This window comes from Diprion similis, chromosome 2, assembly GCF_021155765.1.
Source record: "Diprion similis isolate iyDipSimi1 chromosome 2, iyDipSimi1.1, whole genome shotgun sequence".
Lineage (NCBI taxonomy): Eukaryota > Metazoa > Arthropoda > Insecta > Hymenoptera > Diprionidae > Diprion > Diprion similis.
This window is the reverse complement of record NC_060106.1, coordinates 21,415,875-21,431,189: the sequence shown is the minus strand read 5'-3', so window position 1 is coordinate 21,431,189 and position 15,315 is coordinate 21,415,875. Positions and strand designations below refer to the sequence as shown.

Sequence of the window (15,315 nt, the reverse complement as noted above, 5' to 3'; positions counted from 1 at the left end):
GTATATATATTGTATGATATGATATGATATATATATATATATATAATATACAATACATACAATATATATGTATATATATATATATTGTATGATATGTACAATTCAATAAAATAATACCCATATTTTTTGGGCTATATAACATGATATCCTCGAGTGGTACACCACTGCCCTAAGTTTTAAAATACTGGTCACCAAAATATTTATTACTTAAATAACATTACATTCTAATATAAATTATTTCGTAATATTAATCTATACAAGTATTTACAACAAATCATTCGACCTGTGTGATGCATTTTTTTAACGAGTAAAGAATAACAATTAATTGATTGCAGATATCTATGAGTTATTTTACTCAATTCAATTTGAATGATCCGAGGTCCGCCAATGAAAACCAAGTGAATTATTTCAAATCAATATTCTATCACACGTAATTGGTCCACACATAGATGTCGAAACTTATACCCATGTTGCGGAAAAACAAAGATATTCACAATAACAAAGTGTACATTCTATAAAATTCAAGCGGGCAAGTGATCCTTTGTTTTTCATCATAAAATATTGAAGTAGGGTATAAGCCACATAGTTCACTAAATACACACAATCATCCATTTACACACATTTAACAAAGATAACAATAATTTCGGTAATCATAACTATCTCTCAATTTCTGAACATTGAGAGAAAGTCAATTTATTCTTTCCAGCTAGGTGTGACGACGTCACCCATTTCGCGATTTTCTACGCTGGTATTACTCAATAATTTCCTAACGCTCTGATGCCGTCTATTGTCGTAACCGTTGTGTCCGTTTTCAACAGATTCACCATGAGCCCAATCAGAGCTATCGTCTTTAAGAACAAATTCCTTGCAATTCACTTTGACGCAGTAAAAACCAGCGGCGATTCCCATAATAATTCCAGCCAGGACATCCCACCAGTGATGTCTGTGATCGCTTAATCTAGTCACACAGCAGACGATGCCCCAGCAAAGAACCATGCACTGCATCCAGGGTTTGAACAGGGTGGTTAACGTTCCACTGGGCAGACGGTTTTGGAGGTAATACTGTAAGAAAAATATCAAAAATTATCTCCAACACATCATACTTTTGAAAAGGTCAAGAGATATAACAAATTCAAACTTACAATTATGTAAACCGAGGTATACATTGACAGAATTGAGTGTCCAGACGGAAAAGATTTGCTTGAATCAGACACAACCCAGGCACTGCTTTCCGTATTTGTGCATGTGTAAGACTGGACATACCTGTAAAAAAAAATCCACTCCATTAATTTTTTCAAATGAAATCTTGCTTATTTATTATAAGGTATTGAAGAACTGAAATATGAGACAAGTGTTAGGCAGCCATTAAATTGTATCCAAAGCATATTCGACCGTCCTCGGTGTATTTATAAAAATTTTTAACAGGGACTTACGTTTCTGTGCAATTGTACATCTCGCGTGGTTTACACGTATCAAAAAAGTGGGGCCTCGGTGCACCAACAAGAGTTTTGACTAACTCAAGTATGCATGTTATGGCGACGCATGCTGTCGTGTAATGTCCATACCACGTCCATATCTGCTTTCCTCTGGTTCCGACGCATCCTGGCCTCAAGCTCCTATAGCTGTCCGGTTTATGGCAGGTCCATTCGGCTATCCACATCTAATAAAAGAAAATATCTCAAGTAACAGGACCAAAAGTTTATTGCGCGTAGATGGTTATTGTTAACTTAGAATTTCATAAGGCTTTCTATATGTAACATTATTTATGATTGATGTGAAATGATAAACCTGTGAAAGCCTTGAGGAGGCTTTTTGTAACTGCTCATTAAGCAATTATCGATAAGGTGATCAGCTAAACTTACCACTATCAATGGCAAAATAATACTGCCACCCAGAAGAACGGAGAAAGAAATGGTATCCCCGGTGAATTTATAAGAAAGTCCTGGATCATTGCAGTAAAAACCGATCTGCTGTTGAGGGAAAATTCCAAATTCTACGACACCGATGAAGACGACCACTGTAACAATGTGAAAATAATTACAAGTTAGTAGAGAAATACATGAGGTGAGAGGAAATCCAATGTAATTCGATACTTTTGTGGTGCTTGCTTCGAAAACAGAAAATTATTAAGTGGTCTTAAATATATCCTAAAATAGGGATGATTTGACAAAATTTATGAAGTAGCTTCTTGGAAAACTTTATAAAGTAAGCAATCATTTTTATTCATAGCTATAACTTCAATAGATATATGTACATTCTTATGAAGTTGAATAATCGCACGTGTTTCATCTTTCCATGTAACGTCATAGTACAGTAGTTGGAAACGCTGGGGAAATCTTTTGTTCCGGCATGACGTCATCATGTTGAGAAATGAAATCATTCATTTTCTGTAAGTTTCGTAATACAATTTTTTCTCTTTCGAGCATCCTTCCAGAGGCATTCTATAGCGTTCAGTTAATATTTTACGAACAATTAAAGTTCCATCAATTTGGGTCTTAAGTATAGTTTATTTTTTCTCCTTACGTTCCCGCTTATAATAAATTTGTCCTTCAAGCGCTCCGGTTAGCAGTCAAGAAATTATAACTACTGGATCAATCACATTAATTGCTTTACAATTGATTTCAAAGTTTCACTCATGTTTACGCCAATCAAGTTGCATTCGAGGTGACTTCTCATTGGCCGCTTCACTGAATTTAAATTTGAATTTACCGTTCATATGGCGGAGTTTTCAATGGAAATTCAACATTATGACGTAGGCTACATGCTTTGCTAGTGAAAGTCGTATGCAGAATGAATAATATGTATCAATCGGTTAATTATTTGAAACTAATTAATGAAAGTAACGATTTTGTATCAACTAGAAAACCATTTTCAGCATATATGACTCTCTTCGATTGTAACCGGCATTAATCTGCACTTACCCGCGCTGTATCGATGCCGTCTGCGTATATTTTGGAATAGAAATTTTTGCCGGGCGATACTACTTGTGACTTCCGTCGTATGGTCGCTAAGTTCGTCAGTCTTGTTCATACTATCTATATATTACGTATAGATAGATATGTATATACGGATAATGTAATTATAGGCACAGTAGCGTCAATCCCAAATTTCGTTGCAAATATTGAATAAGTTCAAATCAAGGAGGGCGTGTCTGTTGCACGGTCTGTCACTATTAACGATGCAAGTGAAAATTGTGTCAATTGTGAGTAATTCCGAAGATAAGAACGAAATCTGCGAGCACTTTGCACGACGACGGGGATCATAAGAGGTCGCTAGTAAGACCAGCTGGTGACAACTGTTGTGAAAGTCTCTCGTAGTGGTCTTTCCTACTCCACTCGCAGGGTCAGGAGGCATTGCGCATGCGCAATGGATCGACGGATCGATCATTCAACCGAGTATTCGCGCCGGAACGGGTCGAACATCCGCGACTTTCAAACCTGCCGCACAGTGAACGCACTTAAATTATAAAGAAAGATGACATTGAATTTAACCACTGAACCCTGCAACGTTGGAGATATTCCGTTTGGATGACACTGCAGACTTCTGCTCGCAGAGACTGCACTGACCGCCTCTGATTAGCACTTTCGATTTACATACTACATTAAATCTTCAGTCAACGGCAGCAATTCCCGCGTTTTCTTGCGTACACTCGATCAGCTGGGCGTTCGTTAATTGAACTAACGGGTGCATGCGCACTCAACGTGTACTCTTCAAAGCGATTACTTTCAATTAGCGACCGAATCGTATTGGCCGAATGGAGTATAACAGCAGCGTATTTGATGGTCTTTATATTATAATAGAAAAATGGCAGATCGAAACTGCCGAGTATTGTACTATCAACACCGATTTGTACACAATAGTGTAAGGATAACAATGCAAAAAGCCGGGCCCCAGGTTAATTGTTGTATATAATTTCTAGTGTAGACGACGCCATTGAAAAGCACCAACTGTCCCTGCAGCTGAGATATAGTACATTCTGATGTCACAGAGCACATAGTGCGGAGAAATAAACTCGAAACTAATTGTAAGGCATAATATAATTTGAAATATTACAAAGAATTTTTTCTATGATATGTTTGGATTTTCTTTTTTGTCATGATTTACAAATCACTGACAAACTTTATATGGCAAAATTAAGCTATAAGGTTGTCTCATGGACTCCGTTGGCCATACTTGTAAAGAAAGGAAACAAAAAATTCTTTCAATCTAGCCAATAGTATAAAGGAAAGAAATAAAAAAAAATTGTTACCTGCTCTTAAGAGTGCAACGATTATGTAAAAATAGACTCGATGATCGAATTACGTTGTTTCATTTCTAGCGGTTTGGTGGCTTTACACCAACCCGCCAAGTTCTAAAATTTTTTTTACGCATGACCGCAGAGACTGGTTTCATGACCACACACTAGAGTCGTTTTTATCTCAGGCAATAAAGATATCAGATGTCGTTTTTGTGGTTTCGGTAGCAGCCGTAGTTATTAGATAAGCATTCAAGGTATACGCGTGGCACGGCGTTGATATTCTACGGCAGCAAAACCCCCGGATTTTTCTAGTTTTTGTATACTATTTTTTTTCGTGGTTTTTCTTCCTTCTTTCTATACCGCAACGCATTCTTGATCATACGATGTGCGGCAACATGTGTTGTACACCAATTAATTCACACCTTCATCGTCACAGGTGTAAAATGATTTACATGAGTGTGAAATTATAGTGTGACGTAGATGTAAGGAATTTGGAACCATTCGGTTTCTTTCTTTCTTTTTTTCCACGCAGATTGTTCTGACGTATATGTACATATATGTGTATTGTATACGAAATTTTGACTTTACCCTTTACGTGGAGTTTTGTGTGGTGTTTATAAATTTTTATTCTAAAATCCGAGACCTTTGAATTCACAACAAAGGCATAGAACAGACGATCTGAAAAAGTAAATCTATGCAAAACTTTCATAAATTATGCTGCAGGTATATATAGAAGATTTACATTTACGTATATACGTTCTATTCACAGTTGATTCGACATGTGGAGGTATTTCGGTACAGTCGTTCTCTTTCTGCGAATTGGGCGACTCGTTTGACTAACAGAGGGAAAAAAAAAAAAAAAAAAAAATTCAAATTACACCTTGAAATAACAGCTGCCATTGCTAAAAAATAAACTATATACATATATGTATTATACACGCAAATTCTACTCGAATTGCGATGAAAATATTATCATCGGTAACAAAAGCTGTCGAGAGACTAAAAAGGTTTAATCGGGAGCAACACAATTAGATTTAGCGGATGTCAGTCATTAATAAATTTGCGGTTAGTGCATGACTTATTAGCTCTCGTTATTACTCTCGGTTGTTTCACGCATGCATCACGTACGTAAGGTACCTACACGTTATAGTCAGCTGATTTCGAGCCCGTGGAGATAGTTCTTCTCCTCATGCACAGTACGCAATACACGTTGCATCGATGCATCACCGGTAGCTCGAGCCTACCAGGCAAAACAATTTGCAAATTCCCAAAGTTAGGCGAAGAACGTTTGAATAGTATTGAAAAATGTCTGATCATGACGTCACGGCTTGATTTCAGGCGCCATTTTATCACCACATAACCTAAGTTTTCAATTTTAATAAAGGAGAATCGTAATTCTCGGAGTCTCAAATTCGAATAAACACAGTCAACAATTAGCCGTCAGTCTGGTTGGGTTATTTTGATTTTTTTCCACTAGAGTGTTGATTATGGAATTTCCAAACTAATTGAAATCGGGTGACTAAACTTTACAAAAAAATCAGAATGCTTGGATGGTGGGAAATGTGAAAAGTGAAATTACATAATCAAGCCCCAGATGACGCATTGCAAAGTGACAATCCGAATAAAGAAAACATATAGGCCTGGGGCTAGAAAACTAAAATAATTAAAACCCACCAGGAGTAATTATTAGATAATTAGTGGGATACAAATTTTGGCTGTATAAACAGTGTCATCGTGGACTGTTACATTATACCTACTAGTTCATGCTCAAGCCGTACTCCCGGTTTTGGATGAGTGTCGGCTGCATGAAGGCGAGTAAACACATTGTCGCCATGTGGCTCGGGTCACTCTGAATCATGCCAACAACCGACGCCTTAATTACAGCCTTAAACCTTAAACTCCAAGGTGTAACGTGACGAAGTTCACTCACTCGGTTCAGGGACAGTTGTAAGGTTTGGCACATGTGCGGCAGAGTTTCTTTATTCACAAATTCGACGCTAATTCGGTTTAATTTCAATTTGATCAATAAATTGCTGATTTACGTATTAGGTGAGAAAAGCCACCCCCGATCAACAGTATGAAATTTTATTGCAATTATACCCATTCGTACGAATGTTGAATGTCTTATAAACGATTTCAAGAAGTATTAATATAAGAGTGACGACACAATTACAAAAATATATATGTACAAGTGGCTGCGAATTAACCATTGTCTCGCCCGGAACGATCATTCACCATGATTTACCATTTCCGCAATTTGTCTCTAACAAAGTATGACTGATTTCTGGGAAGCCCGACTCCTCGGAGTATCTCATCCCTTCGCAGGATATACAAGAACAAGTATATAATTCCTTTGTTTCATTCTTATAAAAAAAAAAATGGATTCAAATGGATTGGAGTGTTTACAACATTTATACCTATTCCGAGAGTGTCAATACATATATGTATATAAAAAACAGTACTGCAGGTATATATATTATCCTTAGAAATTGTGACCGAATCACACCGCGTACGTTTTCATTACGTTATCGATAAAAAGGGGGGTTTGCAAAAATGAGAGTGCATAGAGAGAATTCTTACTCTTACCACAAGCAAATGCAGACTGCGAGCTATTGTCTCGGAGCATTATCAAGTTAGCTGCTTTTGACGGGGTCAATTGAATTCAGAGTTGCAGGGCCTCGTTCGTTGGTATAGGACGGTGGTATAGGATTACATGGGGTTAAAAGGGTGCAGGTAGTGGTTGAAGTGACGTGCACGCTAACGGTTGAGCAAATTCTTAAGAATCTCTCCCTCGACCTTATTCTCTCGATTTCCACGTGCACCCGGATTACTTACAATAGGTATAAATGGGCACACTTCATAAACAAAAAATGCTCATTGAAACGGGATGAAAAATTCAATGAAATCCATTTACGGTATTTATTTTTCATCCCGAACAATTACCTAATCGTATAAGGTCTGGTGGCAGGTTCGAGAAAATCAAAGGCACCGCGGTGTTTTGTTTCTATTTTATTTTATTTTTTAAGACCAATTTCCAATTAACCAACGTACCATTTCTTTCGCGCTTGATCCTATAATAGATTACAGAAAAGATTAATATATTATATGTCACTGAGAATTGTGTAAACACCACACGTGCCACTCAATTAATCAATCCGTCGCTCCGCATTGCACCGATGTTTGTCAGACCACCGCGCTTTTTGACAAAAAAAAAAAAAAAAAAAAAAAATCAACGAAAACGATGGTTGTACAGTTGGTTATTCATTTGGTTGGTGAAACGATTATGTACTGTACAAAAAATGAATTGGTTAAAAGAATATTTCTTGGTGGCGAAAAGAGGTGAAAAAACAAGAAAAAAAAAAGAAAAAAACAATCCATAATTACAACCGCGAAATGAGCCGCGTCTTAAAAATTTTAAATGGTTCAGTAAAAACCTTTGCCTCTCTCTCTCTGTCTTTCGCTCGGCAGGGGGTGGAGATTTGTTAAACTTTTAATTTTCGTATCTCCTGCAACGGCATGCAATATAGGTATAACTAAGGCGAGGATGAATTCTTCGGTGTTCAGTTCAAGGTCGGTCATGAGGTCAACCCGGTTACAGCCGAGCGAGCAGATGCACACGTATCTTCTCTGCTCTCTAACTATATAAGCTGCATAAATGCATTTACGCAGCCAAGTGGCCGTCGCACAAGGGAAACGAAACTAAACTTGACGTTTGCGTATAGGCGAGGCTGCAGTGTATGTTTACAAGCCAATGGTATGAAGTTAGCGAGGGAGTGAGGGAGCAAGAAGGGTGACGAGGGTGTTCAGCGGTTTCTTTAGGGTGGTAAAACAACCTGATACCCTTTCTACCGAAGGGATCTCTAAAAATATCCCGGAACATATGGCGCATCATGGCTCCTGCATGTGCATAGTGACATGTGCCATTCGTCGTGTGCCGTTTTCGCGGTGTTTACATTGTTTACAAGCGATGGTCCGTAAATCTGTTGATGATAAAATTTACAAGTCTTGAGACTGATTATTCGGATGTGTTGCAAGTGGTGATGTTTACTTGTGCATGGAATATACTAACTATACTAATTTATAACTACAGATGCATCATACATTAGGGATGGAATGCCTCGTGCAGTTCTTACCTGTCACACCTTTTACCCCCCCCTACATGTCGCATGGTTATGGATAGATGGTACGTTGCAGAAGAACTTACATGTAGGAGGGGTCACAGCCAGCTTGGTTAGAGGGTCTAAAGTGAACAACGACATCTGGGTCAAACCGGAGCCATTAACGGTGTGACAATGGCTACACGAAATACGGGGCTTCGGTTGTATCTGAACCTGTTACGAACTGGTCGGATTCAGTTAATTGGGTATGCCGAATGCAGCTGCAGAGAAATAAAGAATAATCTATAATAATGTAAAAGTATATATATTGACAATCGAGACTGACGCGACGCGCGACGTTACAAACTTGATTTCATTTCATTTCATTTCACTTCATTTCATGCTTGAGGTATAGTAACTTTTTATCACATATCTTATTGTTTTTTATGTCAAGGTGAACAACAAGGTTTCTGATATTATGTTTTCTCTGATACATCACGCGGTCGTCAAACCGCAAGACGATGATTGACATGCACTAAGAGTGATTACTTTCCAAGATTGGTACTAATATAGCTATCAACGACTTACCACCGCTATAGCCAAAAACTTGCAATGGTTACAGAGTTCAAAGACCCTGGTCGACGTGCGAGGCACTCCACACCCTCAGGGGTATATAACCTACACGTAAATAAAATCTAATCACCCTCCACGTGCTTCAGATTCTCTAAGAGCCAGCTGGAGCACTTTCAGCAGACAGACACAGAAGCTTCGGTCTGGCAAATGTTAACACACTTGAAGATTCTCTCTCTCTCTCAAATAAGAGAATGTATACATATAGCGACCGGTTTACACAATATCGCACATGCATGCTTCCCATAAAGCATAACCCAATGCTCGATGCAAATCTTTAGAGTTCACTATACACCTATAACATCGTCCATGATGCATTTATCCAATTTTAGTTTCCTACTCGAGGAAATCTCTCGAGGATTTCTCATAACCCATCGTACACGCAGTACGTATACCATGTATAAGTACCGGACTCTCATAATCGCGCTTAGGTATATCTAATAATTCATTTTTAAATTCCTGCCCAGCCCAAAACGATAGGGGGGAGGGGAGGGGAAAGGGAAGGGAAGGGTAGTCGTGAACTCAGGTATAATTAGGCGAATGTACCAGATGCAAAGGAGAAATGAGGCGCTACGGCAGACAATTACATCCTAATGACGAAGGGGCGACTATAAAATCCTGTAAGCCTACTTAACGGCCACCATGTTTTCACCATACATATATCCCTAAGTATCTGTAATATATCGTGTGTTCCTATCGCACGGCTAAGTGCGGCAGGCTGATTACGCATACATGCATACATAATCCACCTGTAGTATGGATAAGTTGTAAATACACAGAAAATGCCCGAAAGCAGGGAAAGGTATGCATAAAATTTGTCACAGGACTTTATAGAACCTAGTATTCCTGGCATAACCGCATCGTTAAAGTCTTAAGGGATTGCCTATTAGTCCTATTTCACTTCCAGTGGAAAGTGTATACATTTACTTTAACGTATAATCTAGCAAAGAATCATAACATTAAGCATGCAGAAGATCGACTTGGAACTACCGGTTAAAATGTTGCCACTAATTTGTTTCCTTTCCCTACAGCTATACTTACTGAAGTATTTCTCGTCACTTTTGAACGTCGTTATTGTTGTTGTATAAGTTTGAAATCAAGGATTAGGTATACGGTATTGACCCACGGAAGAATTTCCCATGGATCGACGGGGGCAACGACTTCTTCGTTGTAATCCCATACGTTACCGACGACCAGATTTCAATCGGTTAATTACTGTTTGTAACGTGACATATATGCTTGGCTGCATCTTGAAACTTTCATCAGACAAAACAATGCAGGAATGCGTAACTGGCTTTATAGGTGTACCGTATAACACCGTCAGCTTCTTCTCCAGACGATTCGATCAGTGTCTCTGGCTATACCATTACAACTACAACAGCCGGCTTATATGCAGATGCAAAGCTTTCAATCCGTCTATTAAAATTGCTTTCCATGGTGGTATTAAGATCTGATATAGCTGCTCGGAAGACGTTGATAAGAAGAAATTGTAGACTCGTCTCAGAGTCGACTTTTTCTTCATCCTTAGGTCACGCACTATTTTGATTATCATGGAGAATACATTGACGAGAAACAGTTTTCAAGCACTGTAGCAAAGCTGACGCATTCATGCAGTGCAGGTAAATCGAGACAATTCACTTCCAGGACGTAATCCCACAGAGCGGATAATCGACGATGTATCGGAGAACTTTTACCACGGAAGCAAGGTCGATAAATAATTTATAAAAAAATCGATAGATAGAGGTAAGAACGACACGGGGAGTCTATATATGCAGAGGCTGGCGACCGGATGAACCGGAGGGAAGAGTTCAAGCTGAGGACGTAAAAGCGAAGTCTCGAACTGTGTGATAGTAGGGAAAAAATAACACTGATCGTAACCAGGGTCGAAGTCTAAAAAAGAACAGGTTCTTCGACAATAAAAATAGTATAATGCGTACACGCGCAGCCTCCTTAAGTCTAGTCGCGTACTAGAACAGACCCCGAAGTGGATAATCTGTGTGATAAGTTCTGTTCGTATAGAAGAAGCAGGTACGTATTCGGAAGGACGGAAAGACTCGAGGTGGTTAGGTGACATTATTTGAATTTCGAACTAACCAACGACAAGAATCCTTGCCATGGACTGAAAGGTTGGCCGTTGAAATAAGGGGAAGAACAAGGAACAACGGTTAACGTTGAACGATTTATCTCGCTGCAATAAACGTCTTTAAGAGACTAGAAAAGCAGATTTTGTGTATGTACGAATGATTTGGAATGCGATCCAAAGTTGTAAGACGACGTCGAGCGATCGCTTCGCAACGATCCCTAAAATTGTCTTTTTCATTTTTACGATAAGAAAAAAAATGGATTATACTTTAATCCATGCCCAGCGATCGGCTGCTTGGGTGGTACTTTACTTAACTGTGGAATTTTCATTTCGGTTGTTGGTAGAGAGTGTTATATTATAGATATACTGAGCCTGCTTCAGCGAAGACCGATGCTCCGTCAACCTTGTAATGATACGTCTTCTCCCGCACCCGGGAGATAGGATGGATACAAAGGCGGAAATTTATCACCGAGGGATTGCCAGAAAGAGAAAGAGAAAGAGAAAAAAAGAGACGGAAAGAAGAAAGAAACACCATTTAAATCATCGTAACATGAAATTAACTCTAGATAATTGATTAGAATTCTTCCCCCAACTAGGAGATAATTTTAATAAAATTACGATTGGCCATACCATTGTGGAACTATATTCAGTAAAAAGCGATTACACGTACGCATGCACGCACACACCACATAATATATTATTTTACGACGTAGTAAAGTTTTTCTTTCCCAGTATCTCTCTCTCTCTCTCTCTCTCTCATTGGTCTTTGGACTTGGATATTAATTAGTTTTTAATAATTCCTAAGATATTTCTTCATCGTCTATCCATCGAAAAAGAATATAGATAGGTAGGAAAAAAAATAAATATCTGTAATGATTTTAAGTGTTAACAAAGTGATATTTGGTGGCTTAACGTTAAGGTGTAATGAATTAAGTATGTATCTGTATTACGTAGACCTATACATGCTTCTACAGCAGGATACGGTCGCACTTATCCGGTTACAATCTCAGGTGTCTACCGATATTTATTATCGAAATGGAACGAAACACCCTCAAGAGCATGTCGATGATAAATCTCCATTAACCAGTGGGGAAAGCGTATAAAATTTTCAGGCTTACATTGCTTGTAGCGTGTAGAGAATCGTGTAAATATCTTACGTCGGTTGAGTAAACGATTCCAAATCTTGATTCCGAGCAAAGTTTCCAGGCCGCAATAAAAAAAATTAAAAAAAAAAAAACACTTGTCCTTGAACTTCTGCCTAAAAAATCTTATCCGTATATACATTGCGAGGTGTGCATGACTAACGACCATTAAAACTTGTCAGGAGTTAAACAGGATACGAATTGCTGGTAACAAAAAAAAAATAATAATTAAATAAACAAATAAACCAGGCAAAGACCAGGTACTTACACATGACTCGTAACTCTGGATGGATACAGGATGATGTTCCGAATATGAGTCGACCCAACTTTACCGAGTAGGCAATTAATCGTGCAGGGTGAATGCATCAACCATCGTTCGTGGTTGAACTTTTGTCCTTGAATTTTTTTAGGCGAAGGTTAGAAAAGAAAAAAAAATGAAAAGAAAGAACATGACTCGGGGTTGCGTGTTGGTTAGGTCAAAAGGAAAGACGTCTATGCATCTAGTTTCATAGACGTACGTTATAATATATGACGTTGAACATGTCTAACGAAGGTATAACACGTTGCTGACGATTAATAAACAGAGATTTCTAGTTATTGTCTTAAACCCATATCCACCCATACTAAAATAATTGTTTGTTGCTTCTAGGAGCATGTGTGAAATGCAGTCCCAGACAAAACATTATAATATTTATGTAGAGTTAGGTATATGTTATGAATAATTTCTGGAACGCAGGTTATAATCCCAGGCCAATGTTAGGTCAACTTTATACCGTCGAGTCATCTTTGAGACGCTCGGGAATTGCCCGTCTGCAGCAATGCCATGGGAGAGAGAGAGGCTCAAACCCACGCGACGTCGAGTAAGCAGCTCATTGCTCAGGGTGTCGTCTCGCAACACCCTCAATTTCCGTTCTAGGCTATAAGTTGAAGGAGTGGCTCGTTTCCGTCCCTTCTCCAAGAACGAATTATTATTGCCCGTTGAACGTCACGACGATGGTGTAAATTATTTTTTTTCACCCAATCTCGGGTGTTTATTTTCGCCTTAACTTCGGCCTGGACCGTCGAAATTCACGTCTCGAGTTGTGCAGGTGCAGGGTAAACATCCCTCAACTTATACCTGGAATAGCGTCAGGTCATAGCAGGAAGTCTGCACGATTTTATCTGGTAAGACGAATGTTCCGTCATCTGAAATTTTTTAGGATCCTTTACCAGAGCCAGTTACTACTCATTTCAATTCTCAACCTGCGGCGATTCGCGGTACGGAAAAGCAGTTTAACTTGCATCAGTAAAGCCGGTGCGAGATCGAGTCGTGGGACGTAGACGCGTGGGTGGCGAATCGCGAATCGTTGCAGATATCTCGCCGGCTCGTTTATTCCCAGTTTCCAAAGAGCGTTGCAGCATTGGATCCGGTCGTTGAACCGTTTCCAATTGATCAGTGCGAGAGAAAGATTTTAATGTAGCTATACACAGCATCTTTCACAGTTACAAGACTTTTTCTTCAAGCTTGCAGTACAGGCGACCAGACGATACGTTAAAAAATGTCAATTAAAGCATAATATGGTATTGGAATAGAAATCAGGTGGAGGACATTGACGTAGAGTGCAAAGTCTGGCTTCCGTGATAATCGAGGCTGGTCTCACCACGTGGATCCAGAATCTAACTAACGGAGAACTCGGTACCTCAGGCAGTATAAGGACATGAAAAAGATCTGGCCGTAACTCTCGGGTCAAGCTTCTCTTCCCCCATGCATGCAGGCTGTAATGCGTGGTTGGCAAGGGCGCGGCGACTGGCTGGACTGACGCATCATAATGAGGGTTTCCCTTCTCTCAGCTGGCAACACGAAACCAATTGAAATAAAAAACCGTGGAGAAGCAGGGAGTTCGGCTTGAGCAGCATCAGCATCAGCAGCAGTCCAAGGGATTTTGGTCCTCTACCGCCCTCCTAGTGCTTGCTGGTTGTTTGTTGGGTCGAAGGGCTGCTGAATGACTAGACGATTCTTCTTGACGTTTAACGACCAACAATCGATTCCAATATCCGGCCACATAGTCTGCGGGTAGCAGTCTGGATAGGCATGTCGGAGATACGGAGCCACATGCATACCTGCTGTAAGGACTGAGGAGGCTGCAGGAAAAAAGGCGAGGCCTTCAACCTGCAGTGAAACTTTGGCATCCTCTGGCCGAGAGAAGGACCACACCCTCGATTGTAGCTGTTCCCGTTTGTTTTAGCCCATTTTTAACGTCTCGGCGTTTCGAATCGCCGAAAAATGTTCCCCTGAAATGGGTACCTTGAACCATCGGTATTCAGCAATGGGGTCTTGCATCAGGCCGCAGTAGATGGTACAGTTTGAAACTTTACACGATCCGGTATTACAGGGTGATGGATAAGAGTACAAAGGTATACCGTATGTATTGTGAAACTTGATAATGACGCGAAGAAAGAAAACAATCAACTATAGGGGCGAGAATCTCAGGAGACAAAGAGAGACGAGACGGTAATACGAAAACCCTCGAGTTTCATTACCGTTCAAAGATGCGGTTCAGATAGATCCGTTACATCACGTGGTTTTGAGCGTCTGTCATTTGTCCGATGTAGCGTCATTCAAGACTCTTTGGTAATATTCATTAACGGCTTGACGTTCCGGCTAACTTGTTTTCGGTTCGAAACAAAACGCGAGTTGCACTTTATACGAATTATGTGACAATGACTGCCGACGAAGCCAACGAAGTGAGAAAATGGAAGACAAAATATATCGCATGATTCGTATAGAATTAAAGTCGCGCTTTGTTTCGAACCGAAAACAAGTTAGCCAATGAATATATAACTCGGATTATATATTTTATCTAAAATTGAACTCTGTATATGGTAAAAAAACTTCTTTACCGTATGAAAATGATGCGACTAGTTCCATTCAAATCTCCTGACAATGAACATTTAAAATCCACTATAGCCAGACGCGTGAATTGTTTATACATCGCGTGTGCAGGCAGTGATTTTAGATGTTTGCGCAAATGGAATTCCACCTGCGATAAAACTCGCTTTGCTCACATGCTCATCGCGTGTGACGCAATTTTATATATGTATAGATAAGACGAAAAAATTTTTTCGCACAGATACCGCCGGCATTAT

At 39.4% G+C, this 15,315-nt stretch overlaps 1 protein-coding gene across 2 annotated transcripts in view; it reads right to left on the bottom strand.

Annotated features, from left to right (window-relative positions):
- Positions 1 to 204: 204 nt before the first annotated feature.
- The window catches only part of LOC124414882 (phospholipid phosphatase 1-like), a 33,155-nt gene continuing 18,044 nt past the window's right edge, over positions 205 to 15,315 (bottom strand). The window contains exons 1-5 of one of the 2 annotated variants that reach the window (XM_046896031.1): positions 2,922 to 3,291; positions 1,863 to 2,017; positions 1,434 to 1,660; positions 1,143 to 1,263; positions 205 to 1,062 (exon numbers count right to left, since the gene is read on the bottom strand). In XM_046896031.1, coding sequence (XP_046751987.1) covers positions 694 to 1,062; positions 1,143 to 1,263; positions 1,434 to 1,660; positions 1,863 to 2,017; positions 2,922 to 3,030 — 981 coding nt within the window. In that variant the 5' untranslated portion in view covers positions 3,031 to 3,291 and the 3' untranslated portion in view covers positions 205 to 693. Of the gene's footprint in view, positions 1,063 to 1,142; positions 1,264 to 1,433; positions 1,661 to 1,862; positions 2,018 to 2,921; positions 3,292 to 15,315 lie in introns of those variants that run through there. The other variant, XM_046896020.1, reaches the window with a different exon arrangement.